The sequence below is a fragment of the Lynx canadensis genome, chromosome E2, assembly GCF_007474595.2.
Source record: "Lynx canadensis isolate LIC74 chromosome E2, mLynCan4.pri.v2, whole genome shotgun sequence".
Lineage (NCBI taxonomy): Eukaryota > Metazoa > Chordata > Mammalia > Carnivora > Felidae > Lynx > Lynx canadensis.
The window spans coordinates 43790887-43813701 of record NC_044317.1 but is presented as its reverse complement, the minus strand read 5'-3'; the positions used below and the strand labels follow the sequence as shown (position 1 = coordinate 43813701).

The following is a 22815-nucleotide window of genomic DNA, read 5'->3' as shown; positions in this document are numbered from 1 at the left end:
GTTGGACTGTTCAGTATGCAATGGGGAATCCCAGAAGGTTGTAAGCAAGGAGGATGCACTAATAAAACTGGGATTTCAGATACATCCCCTTGGCCTCCATATGAAGGGTGGATTGGAAGGGGAGATTAGGGCTGAGAGTCTAGGAGGTAAGCAGCCAGGGAAGGGCCCAGGCTGTGAGGAAAAGCCTCTGAGAAATATATTCTTCGATTCTAGCTCCCTTCTATCACCTGTTTCCTGCCACTGCTCAAAGATTATCTATTCCAAGCCCCCAGTCTATCCTGGAAAAAGGAAGAGCCGGGGAACTGCTGCAGAACACAGGACAAACCAGTGTTGGCCAGTTTCCTAGCCTACCTGGCTTCAAAGCCAGAACAAGGGCCTCTAGAACCAGTGAATATGGTATTGGTAGATAGTTCCAAAGAGAGAAAGCGAGAGAGAGAGAGAAAGATGGAGGCAGAAACAACTTTCCAAATACTGTTTACTTCACAGAAACCTGGAGGCAGGGAAAGGGTATGTGAATGTCTGAGACATCAAGCCTAGGAGTGCACGTTGACAACAGCGACATAGAGGGCGAGGGTGCTGAGGGCCAGCAGCCCTGTCACCACTGCTCGGGCCAGCAGTGCTGTCCAGCTGCCCAGGGAACAAAGGTGGACGAAGGTCCTGTAAGGAAACATCACAATGAGGAAAGGAGAATAGATAATCCACCCCCATTTGGACCCAACATCAAACCCCACCCAGCTCACTCCATGACAAAGGCCTTGTAGACGCTAAGGAACATCAGTAGGAGGACTGCTGGCCGAAAAGTGTGGTATAGGTCGTAGCGTGTTATCATCCAGACCTGGGCAGATGCAACGATGTAATGAACCTGCAGGGAGGTGGGAAGTCAGGACCAAGTTTTGGGAAGAGTACAGCCACCAGCAAAAAGGTGTGTGGGAGAACAGGACTTCGTACCAGACTGATGTTGGAGTCGATGCTCATCTGGATGTACTTCCAGTCAAACTCAATGCCCCGGGCTCCAACCCAGAGGGGGATGCAGCTGAGGAAGGCAAAGGGAGGGATTCTCCAGCACCCTCAGCACCCAGAGTCTGAGCCCCCACCCTCCAGCACCTCCTTAGAACCCAGGTATCCTTTCTTAGGAATCTGGGCTCCAGGCTGCTGCACACACCGGGACATAATGAGCTCGGCGGTGGCCCAGCCCAGGGCAGCAACCATGATCTTGTACTCCCCCTTGCCTGCATTCCGGGACATGACAAGGTTTAGGCCTATCAGGTCTGCCACGTCCACGCTGGCCTTCATGAACTCCTGTGGGTCAGGTTGAGGCTTGAGTGAGCACAGGTGCCAGGGGGCCCCACTCCTACACTCCTGCCCCCTCCCTTGTCCCACTCACCCCAATGAAGTCATAGATGCCGCCTTCCCAGGTGGGAAAAAAAGTGGCCAGGAACAGCATCTGAGAAAACAGAAAGATCACTGCAAGGTGAGGGCAATAACCCAGGTGGGATATGCAGGAAATTAGCGTGGGTGTGGAGGGTAGAGCTCTGGGGGTTCAGGGACCCTTGTGGAAAGGGAGCAAGAGGCGGGCAAGATGACAGGATCAGGGGAGACAAGGGGGTAGGGGTCTGAAGTTTGGGTTCCGTGGTGGTCACAGGGGATCGGGTTAGGCAAGGAGGTGCCGGAGCTAGCTATAGCTACCCCGGCAGTGTCAGCAGCACTGTGTGGACCTTGGGGTTAATTCGCGGCTCCTGCAAGTACAAAACACTCCACCACACAACTGAGTTTTCTCAATTTTACTAAACTGCTATACAAAAGTTGTTTGGAGACCTCGCCCCAAGTTCCGCCCCTTCCAGAGCCCATTTTTTCCAGGGTATTCTCAGGGGGACCCGGGGGCCCTCACCTTGCACAGCTGCACGAATAGGTAGGTGACCCCAGCCTGCACGCACTTCCAGAAGGCGTTGTACTCGGACCTGCAGGAGCGGGCGGTCAGGCTCGGCCCGGGCCCCCGCCCTCCCGCCCGCGGCTGCCCCGCACTCACAGGCCGCTGCACTTGTACGTGATGAAGTAGGGGAAGTAGGCCAGGGCGAAGCAGTTCCCAAAGTGGAACAGGGTCATGGCGCCGGCCGCCGGGGCCCGCGGGGCGCGGGTCTCTTCCTCGGCAGGCCTGGCGCCCGAGTGCGGGGCTGGCGCCCACCTGCCTCCGCCGCGACCCGCGCGGCCTTCTGGGAGCGAGGCCGGGCCGGCGCCGGCGCGCTGACGTCACGGCCCGCGCCGGGCGCCGGGAGCCTGCGCGGCTCCAGTGCGCCGACGCGGAGCCAGGTGGAGCGGCGAGGTGTGGTCCCCCCGCGGGCACCGGCGGAACGCGTTTGAGTGCGGGGCGCGCCGTGACCCCGTAGTGACCGGCGCAGAGACACGGGCGCGACAGTGAGCACTCTGCGTTTTTATTTCACAACTGGGCGCCTTCCTTCTTCGGGGGAGGCGGCAACGGGAGGTACGGGTTCCGGCCCCGGAGCCCAGGGGAACAGAAGAGGGGTCGTCTTGCTTCACCCGTCTCGGCTGAACATGTAGAGGAGCAGGTCCACCACCCGGTGACTGTAGCCGTATTCGTTGTCGTACCTGGGGAGGGAGGAGGCGGGTCAGGGGATTCCTCTCGACCACTCCCGCTCTCCCCCCGCCCCCAATCTCTCGGACTCCTTCCCCCTCACCAGGAAATGAGCTTCACGAAGTTGTCGTTGAGCGCGATGCCGGCGTTGGCATCGAAGATGGACGAGTGGGTATTGCTCACAAAGTCCGTGGAGACAACCTGGGCGTTCGAATTTCAAGATAAAGTGTGGGTCGCCGAGCAAGGACCTCCAGGAGCCCAGGCTCCGACTCTTAGGCACATTGGCCATGCATTCATTTGCAATATCTGGTGGAGCCCTGCTGTGTCCGGGTTCTGGGGATGGTATGAGGACGGCATACTGGGGCTTTGCCTGCTGGGGGTGGCCAAAGGACTAAGAAGGCAAACACCCTCATGCTGCACCAGTAAACATGACTTCCTGGTAACGATGCGGGCACTCAGAGCGGGCCGGCACGCAGGCCCTCTCTGAGGGGAGGTGGTCAGGCTGGGTCTGGATGTCTAGGAGCATCTGGTCAACTCAGGCCCTCAGCAGTGCCTGAGGTGGAAGGAGCTACAACACAGAGGCCCTGAGGCCTTGGGCCTTGTGTGGTGTTAAGGCCACAGAGGAAGGTGTTCAGCAGTGGGGGGGGATGTGATCTGATTTGCTTAAAACGAGATCCCGGTGGCTGTGTGAGAGTGGACCTATAGGAACTAAAGCACAGAGGCAGCACCAAAGGTGGGTGTACAGAGATGGCATGACGGGAGCAAAGGGATGGTGACATCCTTTCTTCACAGGGAGGCCACCCGGCCATGGCCTGTCCCAAGTAAGCGTTGAAAAATGGGAGCCATTGTCTTGTTCACTAAGCATGTATCGAGCGCCTGCTGTGTGCCAGGCCCCGGGAAGATGGCTGGGGCCACGGAGGTGAAAAGATAGTCCCAAAGTCCGTGCTTTCTTGTGCACGTGCTAGCAGTGCCAATAGTGACTATGAAATGAAATTTCAGGTAAGGGAAAGGGCCAGAAAGAGATTATCTTATTGAGGACAGAAATTGACGTAGAGACTCGGAGGTGAGGGCAGACTATGTGGCCACCTGGAAGAAGAGCTATCCAGACCACAGGAACAGCAAGTGCAAAGACCCTGAGGCAGGGACAGCAGACCTTCCCAGCCCTGCAGTCCCTCTCTTGATACATTGTGAGCAGCTCTTTGGCAAGTGGACAATCACATTTCCTCCTCAGAGGGCTCCTTCCAGGGTCCCCTTCCTCAGCCCCTACCTCATCCTCGGTGTAGGCAAGGATGCCAGCCATGGGCCCCTTGGCTGCTGCTTTTATGGCATCTTTGATGGCCTTGTATGAGGTAGGCTGGGCCAGGTGGCAGGTCAGGTCCACAACAGATACGTCTGGGGTTGGCACCCGGAACGCCATTCCCGTCAGCTTCCTGGAGAATCCCACATTAGGGGTGGGAGTCAGAACACAGGGACTTTTCTGTCCATCCCTCGTTGTCTCTGCTTTCCCCTCAGTGGACACCTCAAAGATTGGGGGCCAGTCCAGTCCTCCTGGGTGCACCCCCTGACCCTGGTTGTAACTTTCTGCCCTCATACCCGCTGAGGGATGGGATGACTTTGCCCACTGCCTCGGCAGCCCCTGTGGAGGCTGGGATGATGTTCTGGTGGGCACCCCGTCCATCTCTCCAGGCCTTCTTTGATGGCCCGTCCACTGTCTTCTGGGTGGCAGTGTAGGAATGAACTGTGGTCTTGGGAGAGGAAGAGGGCTGAGTTGTTGAGGCCTTCTCCTAAACTCCCATGCCTCTTTTTCCCAGGCCTGAGGTTCTAACCCAGGTGTGGAGACTGGTGTGGCCACCACCAGAGACCACAGGAGGGCCACGTGCAGGCCAGGGTCCAGCCTTGTCTGCAAGTTGCAGGGTGTTTAAGAGACTACCACCTGGCTCCTCCTCCCGAAACAAGTCTCTCCCTTTTACCACCACACACTAAGCAAGTCCTGGGAGGAAGGTGTAGAGTTTCCCTGCCATCCCTCCTGCTCCAGCCCCTCTCCAACTCACCATCAGCCCTTCCACGATCCCAAATCGCTCATGGATGACCTTGGCAAGGGGGGCCAGGCAGTTGGTGGTGCAGGATGCATTGCTGAAATGGCCCAGGTGTGCAAGGGCACCGTGAGGTGAGGCCCAGAGCCAGCACTACCCCCCTCACCTCTCAGTTTATGCACACAGGCCTGGTTTTGTGAAAGTCAGGATGGGAATGAGAGAGATCACTGGGGGTGCCTTCAGGCTGAAGGAGGCACCACAAGTGTGGCCGGAGAAGCTCCCCAAGCATGTTCCCCAGGAGCCGTGCCGTTCTAACAGTCTCAGGGTAATGTTAATGTGATGGTTGTTAAGGCTTTGGGAAGGGAGATGTGAAAGCACCAGGGGGCTATTGGGAGTAGGGGTGAAGAGGGTGAGGCTGGCACGTCCTCTGGGTGCCACCCACACGCTTCAGAATGTTGCTGCCCGTTACCTGACAATTTTCATGGAGCCAGGGTTATAGTTCGTCTCGTTTACCCCCATGACAAACATGGGCGCGTCCGGTGACGGTGCGCAGATTACCACACGCGCGGCACCTGCCTCAATGTGGTTCTAGAGAAGGAGCACAGATGTCAGGAGGTGCTTCAAATGTCACCCCCCCCACCCAGCCAGCCCCAGGCACCTGTCCCCCACTTACCGAAGTTTCTTCTAATGACAGGTACACACCCGTGGACTCCACCACAAAGGGGCTCCCAACAGACTTCCAGGGGATATCTCTGGGCTGCTTGCTGTGGAGGGTGGCAGCACTGGAGTCAGTCTTTTGCTGCATGACCTTGCCTTCACAGTCATGGCCTGCACTGTTCAAAAGGCTGACCAGACACCTTCCTGCCTGGCCTGCAACTGTCTTTTCCTCCCACCCCATACCTAGCTGTCCCAGTGGATTTGATCCTGCTGGTTTTGCCTTTCATCACTAACCCCGCCTTGCGGGCCTCTTTTCTTGACTCTACCCCGCCTGCTATGCCTGGGTCCAAGCTGCCACCTTCCTGACTTAAGCCTCAACGCCCCCAGGGGGGCCATCCCTGACTGCTCCCAGCCAGGTCAGGTCCATTCTACATATGCTGCCCAAAATGTGGGCCCCGGCAGGGTGAGGCCTGCCCCGCCGCTTCCGGTCCCCAGCCCTGACAACCTCCCCACAGCCCTCCTAGTCCCTTGTCCTCCACCGAGAGCCCGGTGCGAGAGGCTGGGCAAGTCTCTAAAGACACTCTACATCCCTGAGAACGGATCCCAGGGGAGAACTGAAGCCTGAGGTGGCCCTGGGCCTGCGGTGACTAGTGGTTTACATTAGAAAGTAAAGGTGATTCTGTTTGCTGTTTGAGAAGCTCATATTTCCACCTGATAGCCAATGTTTGTATTTGAAACATCAGACACCTAGTGTTTGCTGTCTTCTACTTGGCTTTAGCCAAGCAGCGATAAGTGAATAAACCGTATACTGGTTTTTTCTCTTCACGGTGTTTATCACAACAGTGATATTTTCTTCTGCGGTTATTTGTCAGCATCTGTTTTGTCTTCTAGACCACTCTGTGCCACTGAGCCTGCACCCTGTAGAGGGTTTTAGTGTTGGTGGGGGTTTTTTTGTTAACCATTATACACGCCTGCCACATACCCGTGTTCTGAGTGCTCTACCTTATTGAACTCCTTTAACCCTGGCGACCTGAGGAGTAGGCACTGTTACTGGCATTTTTCAGAGGAGCCGGCACCTGGGCAGAGCCGGCTGAGAGGGCAGGCGGGCTGGCCCCGGATGCACTTTGAGAATGGAACAAGCGAACGAACAAGCTGCTTCCCATCTCCCTGGACCGCCACACATGGTTCTCTCTGGTCATCTGTTCTGTCAGGGTGCACTTTTCATCATCTGGCCCAACTATTTCTTCTCTGCTGCCCCCTTTTTCCTGCCTTCCAAGTTGCGGTGGAGAGGGGAGCACTTCATATTCCTCTGCCGTTGCTGAATTGGCATCTCAGGAGACCCCAGCTCCTTTTCTAGGCTGTCACGGGCCCTGCCCTCCTGCCCAGAGGGCTGTTTTGAGGATTCCATTCATTCTTCAAGGAAGTAGAGTCTACCCAGGGCTAGGGCCTGCGTCTGCGGTGCCAAAGCCGTAATGGCAACACAAAGCAAGAGGGCCCTCCCTGCGAGACGACTGTGGCTTTGTGGGAAAACACCCTTCCCAATGTCCCCCCACACCTGTTAACTTCGGTCGTACTCCCCACTACTACTGTGGTGGGTATGATCATCATCCCCAGCAGATACCGTAGGAAACAGGCTAGGACATTTCAGTCTCTTGCCCAAGGTCACCCAGCTAGGAAGGGGTGAAGCGAGGGTAAAACACACAAACCCCATGGCTGGTGCCGAGTGCCCGAAGAACATCCACAGTGCAGTGACAAAAGCGGGCGGACAGGGAAGAGCTGCTGGAGTCACCAAGGAAGGCAGCACCTGAGTGCTGGGCGCACACCGAGGGGACAGACGGGATGGGGGAGGCAGGGAGAGTGCCCCAGGTGGCAGGAGCGCCAGGCTGAGCAAGGAAAGGACACGGGATGTCTGAGCAGTGACTGCTGTGCCGGAATTGTGTTGGGGTTAAGATTCCAAACTTGGCTCAGGCAGCTTATACTCAGGGGCTCTCCAGTCCCGCCTCCACCCACCGTCCTGCTCATCCTGCTCGCACCCAGCCCTGAGTGCCTCGTCACCAGCCCTCCTGACCCGCGCGCATAGACACCGAGGTGCTGGGAGTGGCTGCGGCTGTCTCAAGCGGCAGCAGGGCCAGTTGTGGCTGCTAATTTACATTAGAAAGATAAAGAACTAACCGTTTATCTTTAACTAACCGGCTTCCCCTTTTATAAATTTTTAAATTTTTTGTTATCTTGAAAGTGTTTATATTTGAAAGCATATTAAATATCTAACATTACTGCTTTTGATTTACAGATTCTAAACATATCTTTCAGTGGCAGGAAGGGTAGTGATGTCAGGTGAACCACGTGAAATGGGTACTAAGGAGTCAGCATTGCCCAGGTGTAAGAGATACTCGTTTAGGGTCCCAAGAGGTGGATGGCCGGCTTGGCTGGGATGACATGGAAAGGCAGGGGGGAGCTAATAGTCCTGGGGGCCCCATCAGGAGCTGGGATTTTATTCATGGGGGAATGGGAAGCCATTGGAAGATTTAAGTAGGGGAGTCACCGCGTCCAGGTGATGTTTTTAAAAGGCCTCTGTGGCTGCTCTGTAGGAACCAAGTGGAAGCGGTTGGCTAGGTGGTGATGCCATTTCCTGGGAAGGGAGATGAGTAGGTTTGGGGGTTGAAGGAGAATCAGAAGTTGAGTGTTAAACATTGAGTTGCTCTGCCTGTGAGAAAACATGTAAATGTGTGCTAAATAAAAAGAGTGGGTCACCTTTCTAGATTCGTGTTTTTACACCATTTTAGGGGCCAGGGACTTCTCAGACCCCTCGAGCCCAGTACCCAGAGGCACGTGCACACACAATTTGGGGGGTTCTGGGCCCCACACAAGGGGCTGGAATCTCATCTGGTCATCTCTACAGCTCCTGCGTTAATCTGCTGCAGGCATGCATCACACAGCTTCCCTTACCACTGGAAGACGTTGATCTCCTGGTTGTCTACGACCAGCTGTCCGTTCCTGAATTCCACGTTCCCCTTGTACTGGCCATGGGTGGAGTCATATTTAAACATGTACACCTGTGGGAGACAGGATGGCTCCCAGTCTTGAGTGTCAAGGGTGGAGGAGCTGGCATCCCAAGGGTGTCCCCACCCCGGTGAAGGAGCCACACGGCATCTGGGAGCCTTCCATGGAGCTCTCCTGAGCCCCCTCCCCACTCCAGTCCCACCTTTCCCAGGTCTAGCATCGGCCTGCTGCTCACCATATATTCTGGGTCAATGAATGGATCATTCACTGCCACCACCTTAACACCCTTCTCCATGCAGGCGCGTAGCACCAGGCGGCCGATGCGTCCAAATCTGTCCAGGGACAAGGGTTGTGGGGGTTGTCCTCAGAATCCTCGCCAGCAGGCAGAGGAGGGGACGGGAGAAAAGGGGATAACAGGAGGTGCACTCTAGGGTACTGGGTGGGACTCAGTCTGGGGAGAGAAGGCAAAGTGCGGCCACTGTCATCTCTTGCCCAGATGTCCTCTTCAGCCTCTTCACTGCTTCTGCTACCCATTCAGCCCGTCCCCCTATCCCTAATCTTGTAGCTGGATGGATCTTGTAGAGCTTAGGTCAAATTATGTCTCATGGCTGGAAAACCTCCATGGCTCTTAGTAAAACCAAATCTGGACTGCTTACCATGGCCTGCCAGGCCCCTACCAGCTTTCCCCTGCTCCCTGCCTCCTTTTCTCCCTTGCTTGCTCCCCACCCAGTGCCAGTGTGCTTCACGCACTGACTTCCTGCCTGTTGGCTCACTGAGCTGTCCCAACCTCAGAACTGGCTACCACTACTCTCTCCAGCCTTACTGTACCCAATTCCATGCTGTTCATGTCATGTGTCACTAAACTGTCGTGTTCCTGATTCCCACCAGAATGTGAGCCCTCTCAGGGTGCACCCCTGTACCTTCTCCCTGTATTTCTCCAGCCAGGATGGGCAGAATGAGAGCACTGATGGTGAGAAATGGGGAGATGCCTCAGGCAGCAACCAGAGGAAAGGCTGGGCCCTAAGCCTTCAGGAGCGGCTAGGGCCAGGCCTGACTCACCCATTGATGCCCACGGTCAGCTTCCGAACCACAGGGACCTTCTTAGGGGCAGGAGGCGGGGCTTCCTCCTTGACTGGCTCAGGTTTAGGCTCTGGCTCAGGCTGGGGCTTGGGCTGTGGCTCTGGCTCTGCCTCAACCTTGGGCTCAGGCGGGGGTGGTGCTCTGGTCACTGTTGAGGAGGGTGGGGACAATGAGCTGCACCACCATAGTGGGAGAGAATGAACCCTTTTTGCCACCCAGAACCTGTTGCTGGTTCCAGGCCCCTAGTGGCCAACCACCTAGCCCACTGTTTCCCCAACCCACCTGATCCACAGAATAATCAGGGGGTAGGCTTGCTTAAAATACCAATGCCTGGGTGGCTCAGTTGGTTAAGTGTCAGACGCCTTGGTTTTCAGCTCAGGTCATGATCTCATGGTTTGTAGTTTGAGCTCTGTGTTGCTGTCAGCGCAGAGCCTGCTTGGAATTCTCTCCCTCTCTCTTTCTGCCTCTCCCTCGCTTGTTCACATGCGCTCTCTCTCTCTCTCTCTGAAGATAAACTTAAAAAAAAAAAAAAGATACGCATGCCAGGGCCTCTCCCCTAGAGATTGTAACTCATTATGCATGTATTTTTAACAATCACTTGGAGTGATACTGTCAATGCCTCAGTTTCCTCCTCTGTAAAATGAAAATAATAGTACACTCTTAGAGAGTCACTGATTAAATGAGATGATATATGTGATGCTTATGATGGAGTCTAGGAGACAGTCCACATACATTAATATTTCAAAGATTATTTCCCAGACTTGTCTGATAATTGTGCCAACCCTGTGGTCCCCAAGCTGTTCTGATGATAAGAATCCCACGGTCGGCCTCTTCCTAGGGAAATCTGATTCAATAGGTCTACACTGAAGCCAAGGACTCCTGATTCTAAAAGCACTCCAGGTGATTCTTATGCTCAGAGTAGTAGGAAATACAGGTGTATCAAAACACGAAACGAATGGAAACCCACTCCAGCTTCCACCTCTCCAAACGTACACGCTCCCACTCCCATACGGCACTTGAAAACCCGTGTTTGGAGGTGTGCTAGCTGCGCTACAGATAAGGGCTTGAGGAGAGGAGGGGAGAGGTAGAGGCCGCAGTCAGGGGGCCTGGCCGGCAGAGGGTTTCTAGCTGGGAATCAGGCCTGAATGTCAGCCCCTGCTCAGCCACCTGCGTGGTCTTGAGCAAGTGAATGAGCTCTCTGGCCTGTTTCCTGGTGTTGCATCTGCACCTTCTACCTGGGGGCTGCTGTGAAGACTCAGATCTCCAGGCCCAGTAGGTGCTGACCTCAGCAGAGGGAAGAGGTTGCTACCAAGAGTACTTGTGAGGAAAGGAAGAGAGAAGAGGTTGGAGAGGCCCTGGAGGAGGAAGGTGGGTGTTGCTCTTGGCGCCAGAATCAAAGGCACTTGGGAGGTGGTGGGGCTAGGAGCCGTGGGCCAGCTGGCCTGTGGGTCTCCCTGACCTCTACCGGCTGCCGCAGTCCATGTGGTCTGAGTCTGGACTGTGGGTCTCCAGGGGCAATACCAGTTCATGAAGGTATTAAGAGTTTATTGGTGGCAGTGACCCTGTGGCTTTGGTGACCTAGGATGTTTGCATTCCTGGGGGTTCTGCTTCCGCTATCACGAAAGAGGGAGATTCGTTCATCTGGGCTAAGAGTGGGAATCTGAGACCACTCGGCGGCCTTTCGGGAGAAAACTCCGGTGGCTCTCCTCTCCCACCTGCCCCCAGGCTTTCTCTCTCCTCCCCTCCACTCCAGGGGTGGGGTGCGTGGGCTGGAGGGAAGCTCCTGCACTAGGAAGGAAGAGCCTGAAGGAGCTTCAGTGATGAAGCATCACCTGGTAGGTGAAACAAAGGCAACAGGCGCGTGCTCTCCTAATTAAGATGACGCTCCCATTTCCTGGGTGCTGCCATGGGCTAGGTGCCGTGCTGAGCTCTCGCGGCCACCTGCTCGCTGAATGCTGTGAGGCAGGAGCGATAAATCCGCCTCACAGAGGGGAAACCGAGGCCCGAGGTCACGGGGCGAGCGCTGAGCAGGCGGGAGGTCCGCAGCGGGCAGCAGCGGATCTGCCCCGCGCAGCTCCTCGGGGGTCCCTCCCACCGCCTCTGGCCCTGGCACCCCGGCCGCGGTCAGTACGGAGGCGGCGGAAGCAGCCGGGGGAATGCCGGTTGCCCTGTGGCAAGACCTGGGTTCATCCGGCTGGAGTGTGGGTGCACCTATGGCTGGGTGCGGTAGGGCTGGCTGCCCAGTGGCTCGGAGCAGGGGACTGCGAGTCCCAGCGCTACTATTCTGGTGCTGAGAGACCGAGGGAGGCGGCTCGCGCTCTTCCCTGCCGCTCTGAGTGGGGTCAATAAACACCCTGGTCTCACCGGGTGTTTGTGAGGTTCCAATGAGCGCACGCCTGTAACGTGCTTGGCGCGGCTCTCGCTGTGCACAGGCCGAGGAGGACAAAGCCCGCCAACCCCCATGCGGCCTTTCCGCGCTGGGCGATAAGAGCGTCCCTCCTACGTGAAACCCAGCTGGCTGAGGTTCTTCAGCAACCTGCGGCCGTTCTCAGAAATGCGCCCTCGTAGACGCGGCTCCGCCCCTGTCCCGGCCCCTGCTTCCTTGCTCCCACCGCGCGCTGGCGGCGCCACGGCCGATGGGGGCCGCTATCTGGCCCGCCGCCATCGCTATAGAAACCACTCGGCCACCTGCGCAGGGGGTAGGGACGGAGGGAAGCGGCTCCGCGGTGGCAGAGTCGCGGGCCAGCGGCGCCGCACCCCGCCTCCTGCCCCCTCCCTCGTGGACACTGGGCGGCGGGCACGCGCGCCGCAGGGGGCTCGGGGCTGCGGGGGCTCCGGCCCGCCCTTTCTCCCGTTCCCCGGGGTGTCCCCGCTGCCTCCCTCACCCGGGCACGGCTGTCGCAGTAGCTGGACAACGGTGACGTTGGTGAGGACGATGTCGCGTTTCGACATGGCCTAAGGTTTCATTGCCTGGTCGCTCCGGGAGCTGCCGGGAAGTTACTGCGGTGCGGGGCGCCCAAGCTAGTGGGGTCGGAGCGTCTCGCCGTGGCGTCGGAGCGTCTCGCCGTGGCGTCACAGTGCCCTGTGACGTCACAGAGGAGGCGGTGCGAAGCGTGTGACGTCCGCGCGCGTGCACCGCAGCCCCCAGGCCGCCCGCCACTGACGTCTAGAATAGAATCCAGCTTTTTACACTGGTCCCCAAAGCCCTGGTCTCGGTCTCTCTCTCTCTCTCTCCCTCTCTCCCTCTCCCTGGGCACACTGGCTGTGTGCTGCTCCTTGACCCTCCTCTGGTTAGTTAGCTGCCTAGCTGCGGTTTGTTTGTTTTTGCCTGGAAAGCCGTGTCCTTGCTCGGCTGCCTCCTGGTTTCCCTCCGGCGCCACCCTTTAAGAGAGGCCCTCCTGACTCCCATCTGAAGTTCTGTCCTGCCTCAATCACTACCGACCATCGCCCTCACCCCCTCAACCCGCCTATCTCCCAGGAAGCTTTGTCCGACTTCGCTCCCTGAGTTAGATGTTCCAGTGCGCAAAACTCCATCGTTATACTCCCTACATTTTTATTTTTCTCACAGCAAATGTCTCTCCCTAAAAATCATCTTGTTTATTCGTTTTCTTGCCGGGTGTCTCTGCCCCCTAGACTCTTGGAGGGCAGAATGCTTGTCTACCTTCACTTTTCTATCCCACTGACTAGAGGAAGGTTTGGCACCTACCGTGCTCACTCAATAAATACCAGAGTGAATACAGAAATATTGCATCCTCACATTTCTTCTGACTCCCAATCTTAAATTTAAGTGACCTCCAAGTCAGATCCTCTCACAGCATCCCATTCTTCTTGTGGCTTTTCACATAGTTTGTCATGATCTAGTTCTTAATTTACTTGCTCAACGTATCCCCTGTCGTTCACCATGGGGCCTCCACCACCTAAAACTGTGCCAGGGCAAAGCAGCTTCTGGGACAGATGGACAGATGGCTCCTTTCCTCTAAAGCACTGGGGGTGGGGGCTTGCTTGCACATCTGTGACTCACAGGCAAGGGCCTTCACCTGCAGGGCTAGCTGACACACAGCTGTGACCAAGATTTAGGGAGTGTGGGGGTTTGGGTCAGGAGGGAGTCACCATCTCAGAGAGAGGTGTGGAAGCCACAAGAGGCAGAATGACACCACAACCTCTTCCTTCCCCAAGCCTTCGTGGGAACTCCGTTTGCCAAGCACCTGCCATGGGACAGGGTGAAGGTGAGGCTCTCCTGTTTGGATGCTTCAGGGAAGGGGAACTGAAAATAAATTTGGTGTACAGATGGGGAAATTTCAATGACTCAAGACCAAAATACAGGTATTAATTAAAAGGGGGACAAACTTAACATGTATGATGGGGGCTGTGGAAGATCACCCAAATGAAACCAGGACTGAAGAGGGGCCAGTTTTGTATAACTTTACAATGACAGATGTGGAAAGCTAGATGCAATTAAAAATTTTCTTAGAAAATATAAAGGGGTGGGGCACCTAGGTGGCTCAGTCGGTTGAGTGACCGACTTCAGGTCATGATCTCATGGTTCACAAGTTCAAGCCCCGTGTGGGGCTCTGTGCTGACAGCTCAGAGCCTGGAGCCTGCTTCGGATTCTGTGTCTTCTCTCTCTGCCTCTTCCCTGGTGCTCGCTCGCTCTCTCGCTCTCGCTCTCTCTCAAATATAAACATTAAGAAAATATAAAGGATCAACAGTGGTGTAAAAAGAAATGACAAATCTGAGCCGGCCAATAATAAAAGAAGAAACAGAGTTAAGATTTGTCCTCCCAAAGGCTGACCCAGATTCAGATGACTTTATGAGCAAGATCTGCTAAAGCAGAGGTTCCTGGGTGGCTCAGTCGGTTAGGTGTCAGACTTCAGCTCAGGTCATGATCTCGTGGTTTGTGAGTTCGAGCCCTGTTTCGGGCTCTGTGCTGACAGCTCAGAGCCTGGAGCCTGCTTCAGATTCTGTGTCTCCCTCTCTCTCTCTGCCCCTCCCCCCACTCACACTGTTTCTCTCTCTTTCTCTCTCTCTCTCAAAAATAAACATTAAAAAAAATAAGAATAATTAAAAAAAGATCTGCCAAAGCCTCAGGAACAAGTGTTCGCCAGCCCATAGGAATGGTTGCAGATCCTAACCAGAGCGGGGAGGCCCTGGGCAGGGCATGTGCTCTCTGAGGCCGTGTGTGTGCTCCCACTGCTCCCTCCCGGGGACCGTTTGCTGTGACGCTGGGCCACAGAAACCTCTTTAACTTGCTTTAGAGAAGCAACAGGGCCACATGACCAAAGCCAACAGAGGACGGCAAAGGAAGGACGACTCCAGGCCAGTCTCTTAAGGCGCCAGATGCCAAAGTCCTGAATCAAGTAGTGGCAAATGGGAACAGGACTGAGAAGCACTGGGGCTGCCGGGAGATGGTGGGATGGGCAGAGAGAGGGGTGGAAGGATACGATGGAGTGCATTTCAAAAGGAGAAACCCCACCTCTCATCTCAGGGTGGATTAGGATTCTGAAGTTCACCACCCGCCCCTCCCCACCCTGCAATCTCCTGGCACGGGAAACTCCCTCATTTAGGCACCGGACAAGGGCAGAAGAGCCACACCTGAGGTTGCCCAGGGATTTGGCTTTGTCCCTGGAGCGTGAAACTGGGAGACAGATTTAATGAGTTCAAGCTTGGAGACGTGGCACGGTTTGTCGCCCTCTACAGGAGTGCCTAGAAATGGCAGAAGCCCCTGGGTCTCTGGGCCTGGGCGTCAGGACCGCGGTTGGCACCATGGGTCCTCCAAGGGGGGTGGGCCTTTGAACAGAGCTGACAACACGTGCAGATTCTCACCACACCTGGGCACCCACGCACATAACTCTGCCACCCCCGCTCACTCACACCCTGTACATTCCTTCCCGTGAGCCTTCCCACCGGGAATCCCACCTCCACCCCCTCTCTGTCTCTCCCTTTGGCATCAAAACCCAAATCTCTTTCACCCCTGCACCCAACTTACCCACACACCGGCTCTCATTCTTCTGGTCTCCGCCTGCCTCTAAACTAGCCCCAGATAACGATGCTGCCACAGACCGACCAGCCACCACCTGCCCTTCCTTCTGGTGACCTTTGTCATGCCCAGGCTAGACTCCCGGCTGTTCCCCTCCAACCCCTGCCACCATGTGAACGCTGGGGGCTTTAGGCTGGGACCGAGGAGGCCCCAGGGGGAGGAGGGAAGGAAGGATGAGCCCCTGGCCTCCAGCCCAGGTTCTGGCTGACACTCTCTTGCTGCCCCCGGTCTTCGGCCCCTCCCCGTGGCTGCCTCAACCGGCTTTTCAGGAGACACTGCGTCCTGTCCCAGCATGGCAATCAGTCCTCTGCCCTTGCCCAAGGCCTAGGAAGCAGGAGCCAAGGTTCTGTTATGAGAATGTGTCCTGGCTCCAAAATCTGTAACCCTCCCCAAGGGGCCCTATGCTGCTCTGGGGACCCAGGCACCCCTCTCTCCAGCACCCTCTGAGACTCAGGCTCCCTTAGCAAGCATACTATGTGTACTTATATCACATACTTTTGGGGAGTGCTTCTTTTAATCCATCCACTTGTTTAGCCTGGAAACATTAACTGAACCCCAGGCAATGTTCTAAAAATTGAGGATGTAGCAGTGACCAACACAAAAGCCCTGTCCTCTGGAAGTTTACAATCTGATAGGTGATGCAGACAATATAAAAGATAATTTGGGTCATGGTAAATACTTATAAAAATAAAAACAAAAGGATGATATCATCCAATATAACTGAGAGACAGCCAGAACCTGGGCTGGAGGCCAGGGGCTCATCCTTCCTTCCCTCCTCCCCCTGGGGCCTCCTCGGTCCCAGCCTAAAGCCCCCAGCGTTCACATGGTGGCAGGGGTTGGAGGGGAACAGCCGGGGGTCTAGCCTGGGCATGACAAAGGTCACCAGACGGAAGGGCAGGTGGTGGCTGGTCAGTCTGTGGGAAGGTTCTTGTTTTGTTTTGTTTAATTTTTTGTTTTTAGAAGGCCACATTTGAGTCAAGAGCAGAATAAGGAAGAACCCACCATGTGAAGATCTGAGTTGTGCGTTGCAGACAGGGAAGATGGCAAGTGCAAAGGCCATGGAGGCAGGAATAAACCTGGTGTGTCTGAGGACCAGGGAGAAGACCCATGGGGCTGGGACGCGGTAAGTGTAGGGCAGGGGGCATCTACTGGAACAGTAAGAGCAAGGTCTGATGACTCCTTCAACTCCCTAAGAGTGCTCTCCTTCCCTTGACTGCACCTCCCATCGCCCCAGACTCTCACTCCTGGGGAAACTGGATCCTTCCGTCCCCCAAGAGGAGTGAAGAGCCAGGCCTGGGTTGTGAGGATGGGCGTGCTGGAAGGTGGGGTTGGGAGAGAGGAGACCTGGACGGTGGGGGAGGAATGAAAAGGGGGGGTGGTTGGAAGGGAGGCCATCTGGGCTTTGGGGTGGAGGGCCTGAAATGGGCAAGAGGCGAAGATGCCACGTGAGTGTTCTCCATTCATGACTCACCCTCTCTGCCTCCTCCTCTTCATTGCTCAACTCAAAGCTCTCTGGGAAATACCTCCCTGACTGGGGACCAAGTCAGTGCCTCACAGGGTAATTGAGTCATGAGGGGTGGAGAAGAGGGAGGGAGGTAGAGGATAAATAGCAGCTTTGCTTCTCTGGCTCCTCTCTGCATCCTCCCCACCCTGCCAACAACATGCACCTTGCCAGTTTGCTCAGCTCCTGCTCCCTCCTACTGCTCTGGGGGGCCCTTCCTGGATGGGCGGCCAATGATGACCCCATTGAGAAGGTCATTGAAGGAATCAACCGAGGGCTGAGCAATGCAGAGAGAGAGGTGGGCAAGGCCCTGGAAGGCATCAATAATGGAATCACTCATGCTGGAAGGGAAGTGGAGAAAGTTTTTAATGGACTTAGCCACATGGGGAGCCAAGCTGGCAAGGAGCTGGACAAGGGCGTCCAGGGGCTCAACAACGGCTTGGACAAGGTAGCCCATGGGATCAACAATGGCATCGGACAAGCAGGAAAGGAAGCAGAGAAGTTTGTCCATGGGGTCAACAACGCTGCTGGACAGGTTGGGAAGGAGGCAGACAAAGTGATTCAGGGGGTCCATCATGGGGTCAACCAGGCGGGAAGCGAGGCAGGGAGGTTTGGCCAGGGGGTCCACCATACTGCTGGGCAGGCTGGGAATGAGGCGGGGAGGTTTGGCCAGGGGGTCCATCATGGGGTCAACCAGGCTGGGAAGGAGGCAGAGAAGTTTGGTCAGGGGGTGCACCATGGGGTCAGCCAGGCTGGGAAGGAGGCAGAGAAGTTTGGTCAGGGGGTCCATCATGGGGTCAACCAGGCTGGGAAGGAGACAGAGAAGTTTGGTCAGGGGGTGCACCATGGGGTCAGCCAGGCTGGGAAGGAGGCAGAGAAGTTTGGTCAGGGGGTCCATCATGGGGTCAACCAGGCTGGGAAGGAGGCAGAGAAGTTTGGTCAGGGAGTGCACCATGGGGTCAGCCAGGCTGGGAAGGAGGCAGAGAAGTTTGGTCAGGGGGTCCATCATGGGGTCAACCAGGCTGGGAAGGAGGCAGAGAAGTTTGGCCAGGGGGTCCATCATGGGGTCAACCAGGCTGGGAAGGAGGCAGAGAAGTTTGGTCAGGGGGTACACCATGGGGTCAGCCAGGCTGGGAAGGAGGCAGAGAAGTTTGGCCAGGGGGTCCATCATGGGGTCAACCAGGCTGGGAAGGAGGCAGAGAAGTTTGGTCAGGGGGTGCACCATGGGGTCAGCCAGGCTGGGAAGGAGGCAGAGAAGTTTGGTCAGGGGGTGCACCATGGGGTCAGCCAGGCTGGGAAGGAGGCAGAGAAGTTTGGTCAGGGGGTGCACCATGGGGTCAGCCAGGCTGGGAAGGAGGCAGAGAAGTTTGGTCAGGGGGTGCACCATGGGGTCAGCCAGGCTGGGAAGGAGGCAGAGAAGTTTGGTCAGGGGGTGCACCATGAGGTCAGCCAGGCTGGGAAGGAGGCAGAGAAGTTTGGTCACGATGTTCATTATGCTGCAGGGCAGGCTGGGGGAGAGGGGGACAAAATAGTCCAAGGGGTCCATCCTGGAGTCAACCAGGCTGGGAAGGAGGTGGAGCACTTTGGCCAGGGAGTCCACCATGGGGCTAATGAGGCCTGGAAGGAGGCAGAGAGGTTTGGCCAGGAGGCCAACTATGCTGCAGGACAGGGTGGGAAAGAGGGAGAGAAAGTGGTCCCAGGGGTCCACCAGGGAGTCAACCAGGCTGGGAAGGAGGTGGAGCACTTTGGCCAGGGCGTTCACCATGCCGTTGAACAGGCCGGAAAGGAGGCAGACAAAGTGGTCCAAGGGGTCCACGATGGGGTCAACCAGGCCGGGAAGGAGGCAGAGAAATTTGGTCAAGGGGTCAACCACGCTGCCGGCCAGGCTGGAAAGGAAGCGGAGAAGCTTGGCCAAGGTGTCCACCATGCTGCTGGCCAGGCCGGGAAGGAGGTGGACAGGTTGCAGCAGAATGTTCATAATGGGGTCAACCAAGCCGGCAAGGAGGCCAACAAGCTGCTGAATGTAGGTGAACAGGGGTGGGGAACTGGGGAGAAGGGGCTGGGGGGAGGAAAGTTAACCCTTGGGACATTTGGGTGGTCCATGTAGCCTGGGTTCGGTGAAAGAAGCTTGGGCTGCTCCACGGCCACGCTCCCTCTCTGAGCTCAGCTGGTCAGATGGATCAAACCACCTCATGGCAAAGCCCTGTATCAGACAGCGTGAAAGGGGCCCGGCCCCACCTTCAGGGAGCTGCCCTCCCAGTTGAGGAGGTGTAAAGAGAGGCACACGAAGCCCCTCCTGGGGAACAGGAAGTGGTTACTGGGCCAAGATCTGTGGCAGTGCAAACAGAGTGAGTGTTGAGAAAACCCAGGGCATCAGAGGAAGCATGGGGAATGGCTTCTGGAGACAAGCCCTTTTCTGCTTCATTTTCATAACAAGCCTCTGAGGTAGGCAGGGTGAGGGTGCTGACTCCCTGATTCTCAGATAAGGAAATGGAAGCTCACAGGTTTTCAGGGGACTTGCCAAGGTCCTGTGGCTAGCACTCAGCAGAACGGGCACCAAGGAGGGGGCATGGGGACCAGAAGGCTGACCCCTGCCTGCCTCAATTCCCCACGCTCCAATCTCCACGAAGAATCTTTAGGACACCATCTTGAGGACTGGCCCAGACCTCGACCTTGAAGCCGACAGCCACATCGGCTGCCAGGCAGGGACCCAGGGGTGGGTGGGGAGGAAGGGACTCTGCAGAAAGTATACGGGGTGGAGGGGTGGGCTCTGGGTCAGACAGCAGTCTTTGTTGGGAGGAGGTCAGGAGGGGGAGGTTTGTTGTGGGATTCAAGGCTGACCACAGCAGCAGACGTACTGCTGAGTATCTGGGGATGAAATTAGGACAGGGATCAACCCAAGTTAGGGATCAGGTCAGAGGGGGTAGAGCCGAGGTCGGGCTGAGGTCACACTAGGATCTGTGTGGGTTCTCTGGGTTCCCTTTCCAGTCAGGGCCTTCTCAGCAACAGGGCATGCGTTCAGTGAAATAAGAGGGAATTGGGGAAGACTAGTCAGGAGGGGGCAGACATCCTTCCAGGCTTTTCTTCTCATCTCACAGAATTCCCACAGCAACATGGGCTCTGGGTTTTCCTTCTGGAGAGTGAGGGGACAGGGGGTTAGCCTATGCCTCCCACCCCGGCCCCTGCTACAGGGCAGCAGGTCAGTGGTGGAAGATGAACTTGGAACCCCTCAAGGGCTGACGGGTTATAATGACAGTCTGGGCTTCATCCACAGGGCACTCATCCAGGCGTTTCCACCGGCCAGCACGGAGGGGGCGCAACCACAACATTAACATCTGGAGTAAGTCTCCCAAGTAGCACAAGGGAGGGGAGGCCCCGCTAGGGGTGGTGGTGGGGCACGTGCTGGTGACCAACCCTCTTGTCCTTGAATTCCAGGCCTCGGTCAACAAGGCCTTCCTCGACTTTCCAGCTCTGTGGCAGGTGAGTGCCCACGTGGCTTCTACATTGTGCTCTTGGCCTCTGGAGACATAGTCACATCCCTTCCCACTGCCCGTTCACGGACAATGTCACGGTGGACAGACTCAGCCTTGCAGAGGCCATCCATTCGACCTGTTTCCCAGCTCTGGCCTTCCCTTCCTTTGCCTGCTCTGTGTCCCTCGCCCCCTCTTCTGGCTGCTTTCCACTCCCGTGGAGGTGGACATAAGCTGGCAAAACAGACTCACGGGGGGCCAGCGGGGGAGGCACTGCCGAAACCCTCCCCTCCCTGTGCCCAACACTTCTCACCAGCTTTCCTCCCTCAACGCACTGTGAGTCCCTCTGCTGCCCAGCCTCTGCTGCCTTACAGCCATATGCCGGTGGGAGGCGGGGGGAGCCTGCCGCTCTGTCCATTGCCTGGCTGATAGGCACCCCCTCGCCCCCCAGTATAAAGGCTCCCATGGGACCCTGCTCCCTACTCTGGGCCCAAAGCAAAGTCCTAGCTCTTCTCTTTGCAATTAGTACCTGAGCCGCAAGAGACTGGGGCATAGGATGAGGGTGGGAACAGCCCCAAGGCACACCCTTGTTTATTCCTGGGCCGTGGGGGTGGCAGGGGATCCTCTGAGGCAAAACGGACAGGACCCCTGGGCTCCCACAGAGGCCCCTGGCACCTCTGCCTGGGAGGGCTGGCTCCCTATTCTTCCTGAATCTAGGAGTCTAGGACATAAGCAAGTCCGAGGTCAGAGAAGCTAGTGTCAATGTCCCTCTCATTTTCTAGGGGGCTGAGGACAGAGGCCTTGGTCCCCTCAGGGCCACGTGCCCTGCATTCACTCCCTCTCTCCTCTCTTCCAGAGCGTCATCGCCATCATTCCCTAAACTGATGCACTGGCCTTACTCAGCAGACTGACTTTCCTGTTGTCATACTAGCTGACAGGACCTGGAGGAGCTGGGGGTGGGGGGACAGATTTCCTGAGTCTCGCAAGGGGTCTGTACTGGGATTTGTGAATAAATACGACGCGCTTTTACTCTCATCATGGTCCGCCGTGCTCCCCGAGGAGGGGTTGGGTGAGGGGAGGGGAGAGGATTCTCTTTTCTCTTCTTGCTACTTTGCTGAAGGAGCTGGGGGGGGGGGTGGTGACACACAGCGGGGCTGAGCTGGAGACGTCGTCGGGCTGGTCAGATGCAAGAGGGCACTCAGAGGGAGGAGCCATGCCTCGCTGGCGTGCAGCATCGCGCATGCTCAGCACTGAGAGGAGCATCCGGGCCGAAAAAGCGGGCAGTGGGGGAGGAAGCACGAGGAAGAGAGTGGCGGGAACCTAGTGCAGCCCCAGGGAGTGGCGTCCTCATTGGGAGGTGTGGCCCGGAAGGAATAACAAGGACAACTTGTATTTATTGTGCATTGCTGGGCTCCCTGCTGGGTGCGTGACCTCACTAGGTAAGAGGTTCTGTTATGGCCCCTTTTACTAGAGAAGCACATGGAGGCTCCCGCAGGTTAAGAAACATGGCCAAGGTCACATAGGAAGTGGAGGAGAAACAAGAGCTACAAAGCATGTTCTGAAAATAGTCTTTTCCTGTTTGGCACCCGTGTGTGTCAGGGGGTGGGGTGGGGGGCATCCGTGCAAAGGAGAGAGGGAGGAGTTGCGTGTGGGAGATGCTTGCACGGGGAGGAGGACCAAAGGCTCAGGTGGCAGGCACACCGATGACAGGAGGGCGGGCCTCTTTACAAGACAGGAACGGTGACGCGGAAGGCCTGGCTTTCGGATGTGCGGTAGCAGCTACTGCTTACTAAGCACTTACTAGGTTTCAGTACTGTGTGAAGAGCTAGAACCATTTAAGCCTCTCACAACCCAAAGGCAGAAGTCCTCTTGTGATGCCCATTGTGTGGATGAGGAAACGGAGGCTCAGCGGGGCCAGGGCCTTGGCTGTCTATTGATAGAACCTGACCTTTCCAAATTGCCTGGAAAGTCTCCAGAATGCACTGGCCTGGGTGCTGGGACACCTGCACTCCTCTTAGGATCAGATGCCTGCGGGCAGCTTCCTTTCCTTCCAGGGGCCAGAATTTCCTTCTATATGAAGGGGGGCGGGGCATCTGCAGGGGAGGACTGCAAACATGGCTTCCAGCTCCAAAATTCCATCACTTGTGGGGCCAAAAATTAGAGACAAAAATTGCCCTTGGGGAATTTACAGGCTTCCTGGGGATAGAAGGCATATAAACAGAATATGAAAACAAATACAAAGCAATGCCTCGGTGAGAACTAAACGCCACACCAGGAGGGGCGGGGCCTGCATGGTAACCTTCCTGACCCTTCTGGTTAACTGCATTTTTCCGGATTTGCAGAATACCGTCATTTTTATCACATAGGGTCCTTCCCTTCCCCGGCGATATTTTGATTTGAAAATATTTCAAATGTAAAGATTTTTTTTTTTTTTTTTGAGTGAGAGA

General features: G+C 56.2%; 3 protein-coding genes across 3 annotated transcripts; 1 reads left to right on the top strand and 2 right to left on the bottom strand.

Moving 5' to 3' along the window:
* Positions 1-457: 457 nt before the first annotated feature.
* On the bottom strand, positions 458-2198 carry TMEM147 (transmembrane protein 147). The gene is made up of 7 exons (XM_030299071.1): positions 2027-2198; positions 1889-1958; positions 1385-1444; positions 1163-1299; positions 949-1033; positions 741-862; positions 458-657 (listed from the first exon to the last, which is right to left on the bottom strand). The coding sequence occupies exons 1-7, from the start codon at positions 2101-2103 to the stop codon at positions 534-536; spliced, it is 675 nt and encodes a 224-aa protein (XP_030154931.1). The 5' UTR covers positions 2104-2198; the 3' UTR covers positions 458-533.
* A 224-nt stretch (positions 2199-2422) lies between these two features.
* Positions 2423-12351, bottom strand: GAPDHS (glyceraldehyde-3-phosphate dehydrogenase, spermatogenic). The gene is made up of 11 exons (XM_030298587.1): positions 12246-12351; positions 9340-9508; positions 8516-8612; positions 8227-8333; positions 5297-5387; positions 5093-5211; positions 4642-4723; positions 4184-4335; positions 3858-4020; positions 2694-2791; positions 2423-2604 (listed from the first exon to the last, which is right to left on the bottom strand). Exons 1-11 carry the CDS (start codon positions 12310-12312, stop codon positions 2532-2534), a joined length of 1218 nt encoding a protein of 405 aa, XP_030154447.1. The 5' UTR covers positions 12313-12351; the 3' UTR covers positions 2423-2531.
* A 4453-nt stretch (positions 12352-16804) lies between these two features.
* On the top strand, positions 16805-21403 carry SBSN (suprabasin). Its single transcript, XM_030298586.1, has 4 exons — positions 16805-18921; positions 20173-20238; positions 20334-20378; positions 21225-21403. Exons 1-4 carry the CDS (start codon positions 17059-17061, stop codon positions 21246-21248), a joined length of 1998 nt encoding a protein of 665 aa, XP_030154446.1. The 5' UTR covers positions 16805-17058; the 3' UTR covers positions 21249-21403.
* The last annotated feature ends 1412 nt before the right edge of the window (positions 21404-22815 follow it).

What these genes read in the sequence shown, in the direction of transcription:
- TMEM147 (XM_030299071.1), bottom strand. Translation starts at nt 2,103, where the DNA reads ATGACCCTGTTCCACTTTGGGAACTGCTTCGCCCTGGCCTACTTCCCC. An exon ending in ACGTACAAGTGCAGCGGCCT is followed by an intron (nt 1,959 to 2,026) that starts GTGAGTGCGGGG and finishes CCGCTCCTGCAG; the next exon opens with GTCCGAGTACAACGCCTTCT. An exon ending in TACAAGGCCTTTGTCATGGA is followed by an intron (nt 658 to 740) that starts GTGAGCTGGGTG and finishes GTTTCCTTACAG; the next exon opens with GACCTTCGTCCACCTTTGTT.
- GAPDHS (XM_030298587.1), bottom strand. Translation starts at nt 12,312, where the DNA reads ATGTCGAAACGCGACATCGTCCTCACCAACGTCACCGTTGTCCAGCTA. An exon ending in TGTCATTAGAAGAAACTTCG is followed by an intron (nt 5,212 to 5,296) that starts GTAAGTGGGGGA and finishes CTCCTTCTCTAG; the next exon opens with AACCACATTGAGGCAGGTGC. An exon ending in GTCATCCCATCCCTCAGCGG is followed by an intron (nt 4,021 to 4,183) that starts GTATGAGGGCAG and finishes GGGATTCTCCAG; the next exon opens with GAAGCTGACGGGAATGGCGT.
- SBSN (XM_030298586.1), top strand. Translation starts at nt 17,059, where the DNA reads ATGCACCTTGCCAGTTTGCTCAGCTCCTGCTCCCTCCTACTGCTCTGG. An exon ending in AGGCCAACAAGCTGCTGAAT is followed by an intron (nt 18,922 to 20,172) that starts GTAGGTGAACAG and finishes CTTCATCCACAG; the next exon opens with GGCACTCATCCAGGCGTTTC. An exon ending in ACTTTCCAGCTCTGTGGCAG is followed by an intron (nt 20,379 to 21,224) that starts GTGAGTGCCCAC and finishes CCTCTCTTCCAG; the next exon opens with AGCGTCATCGCCATCATTCC.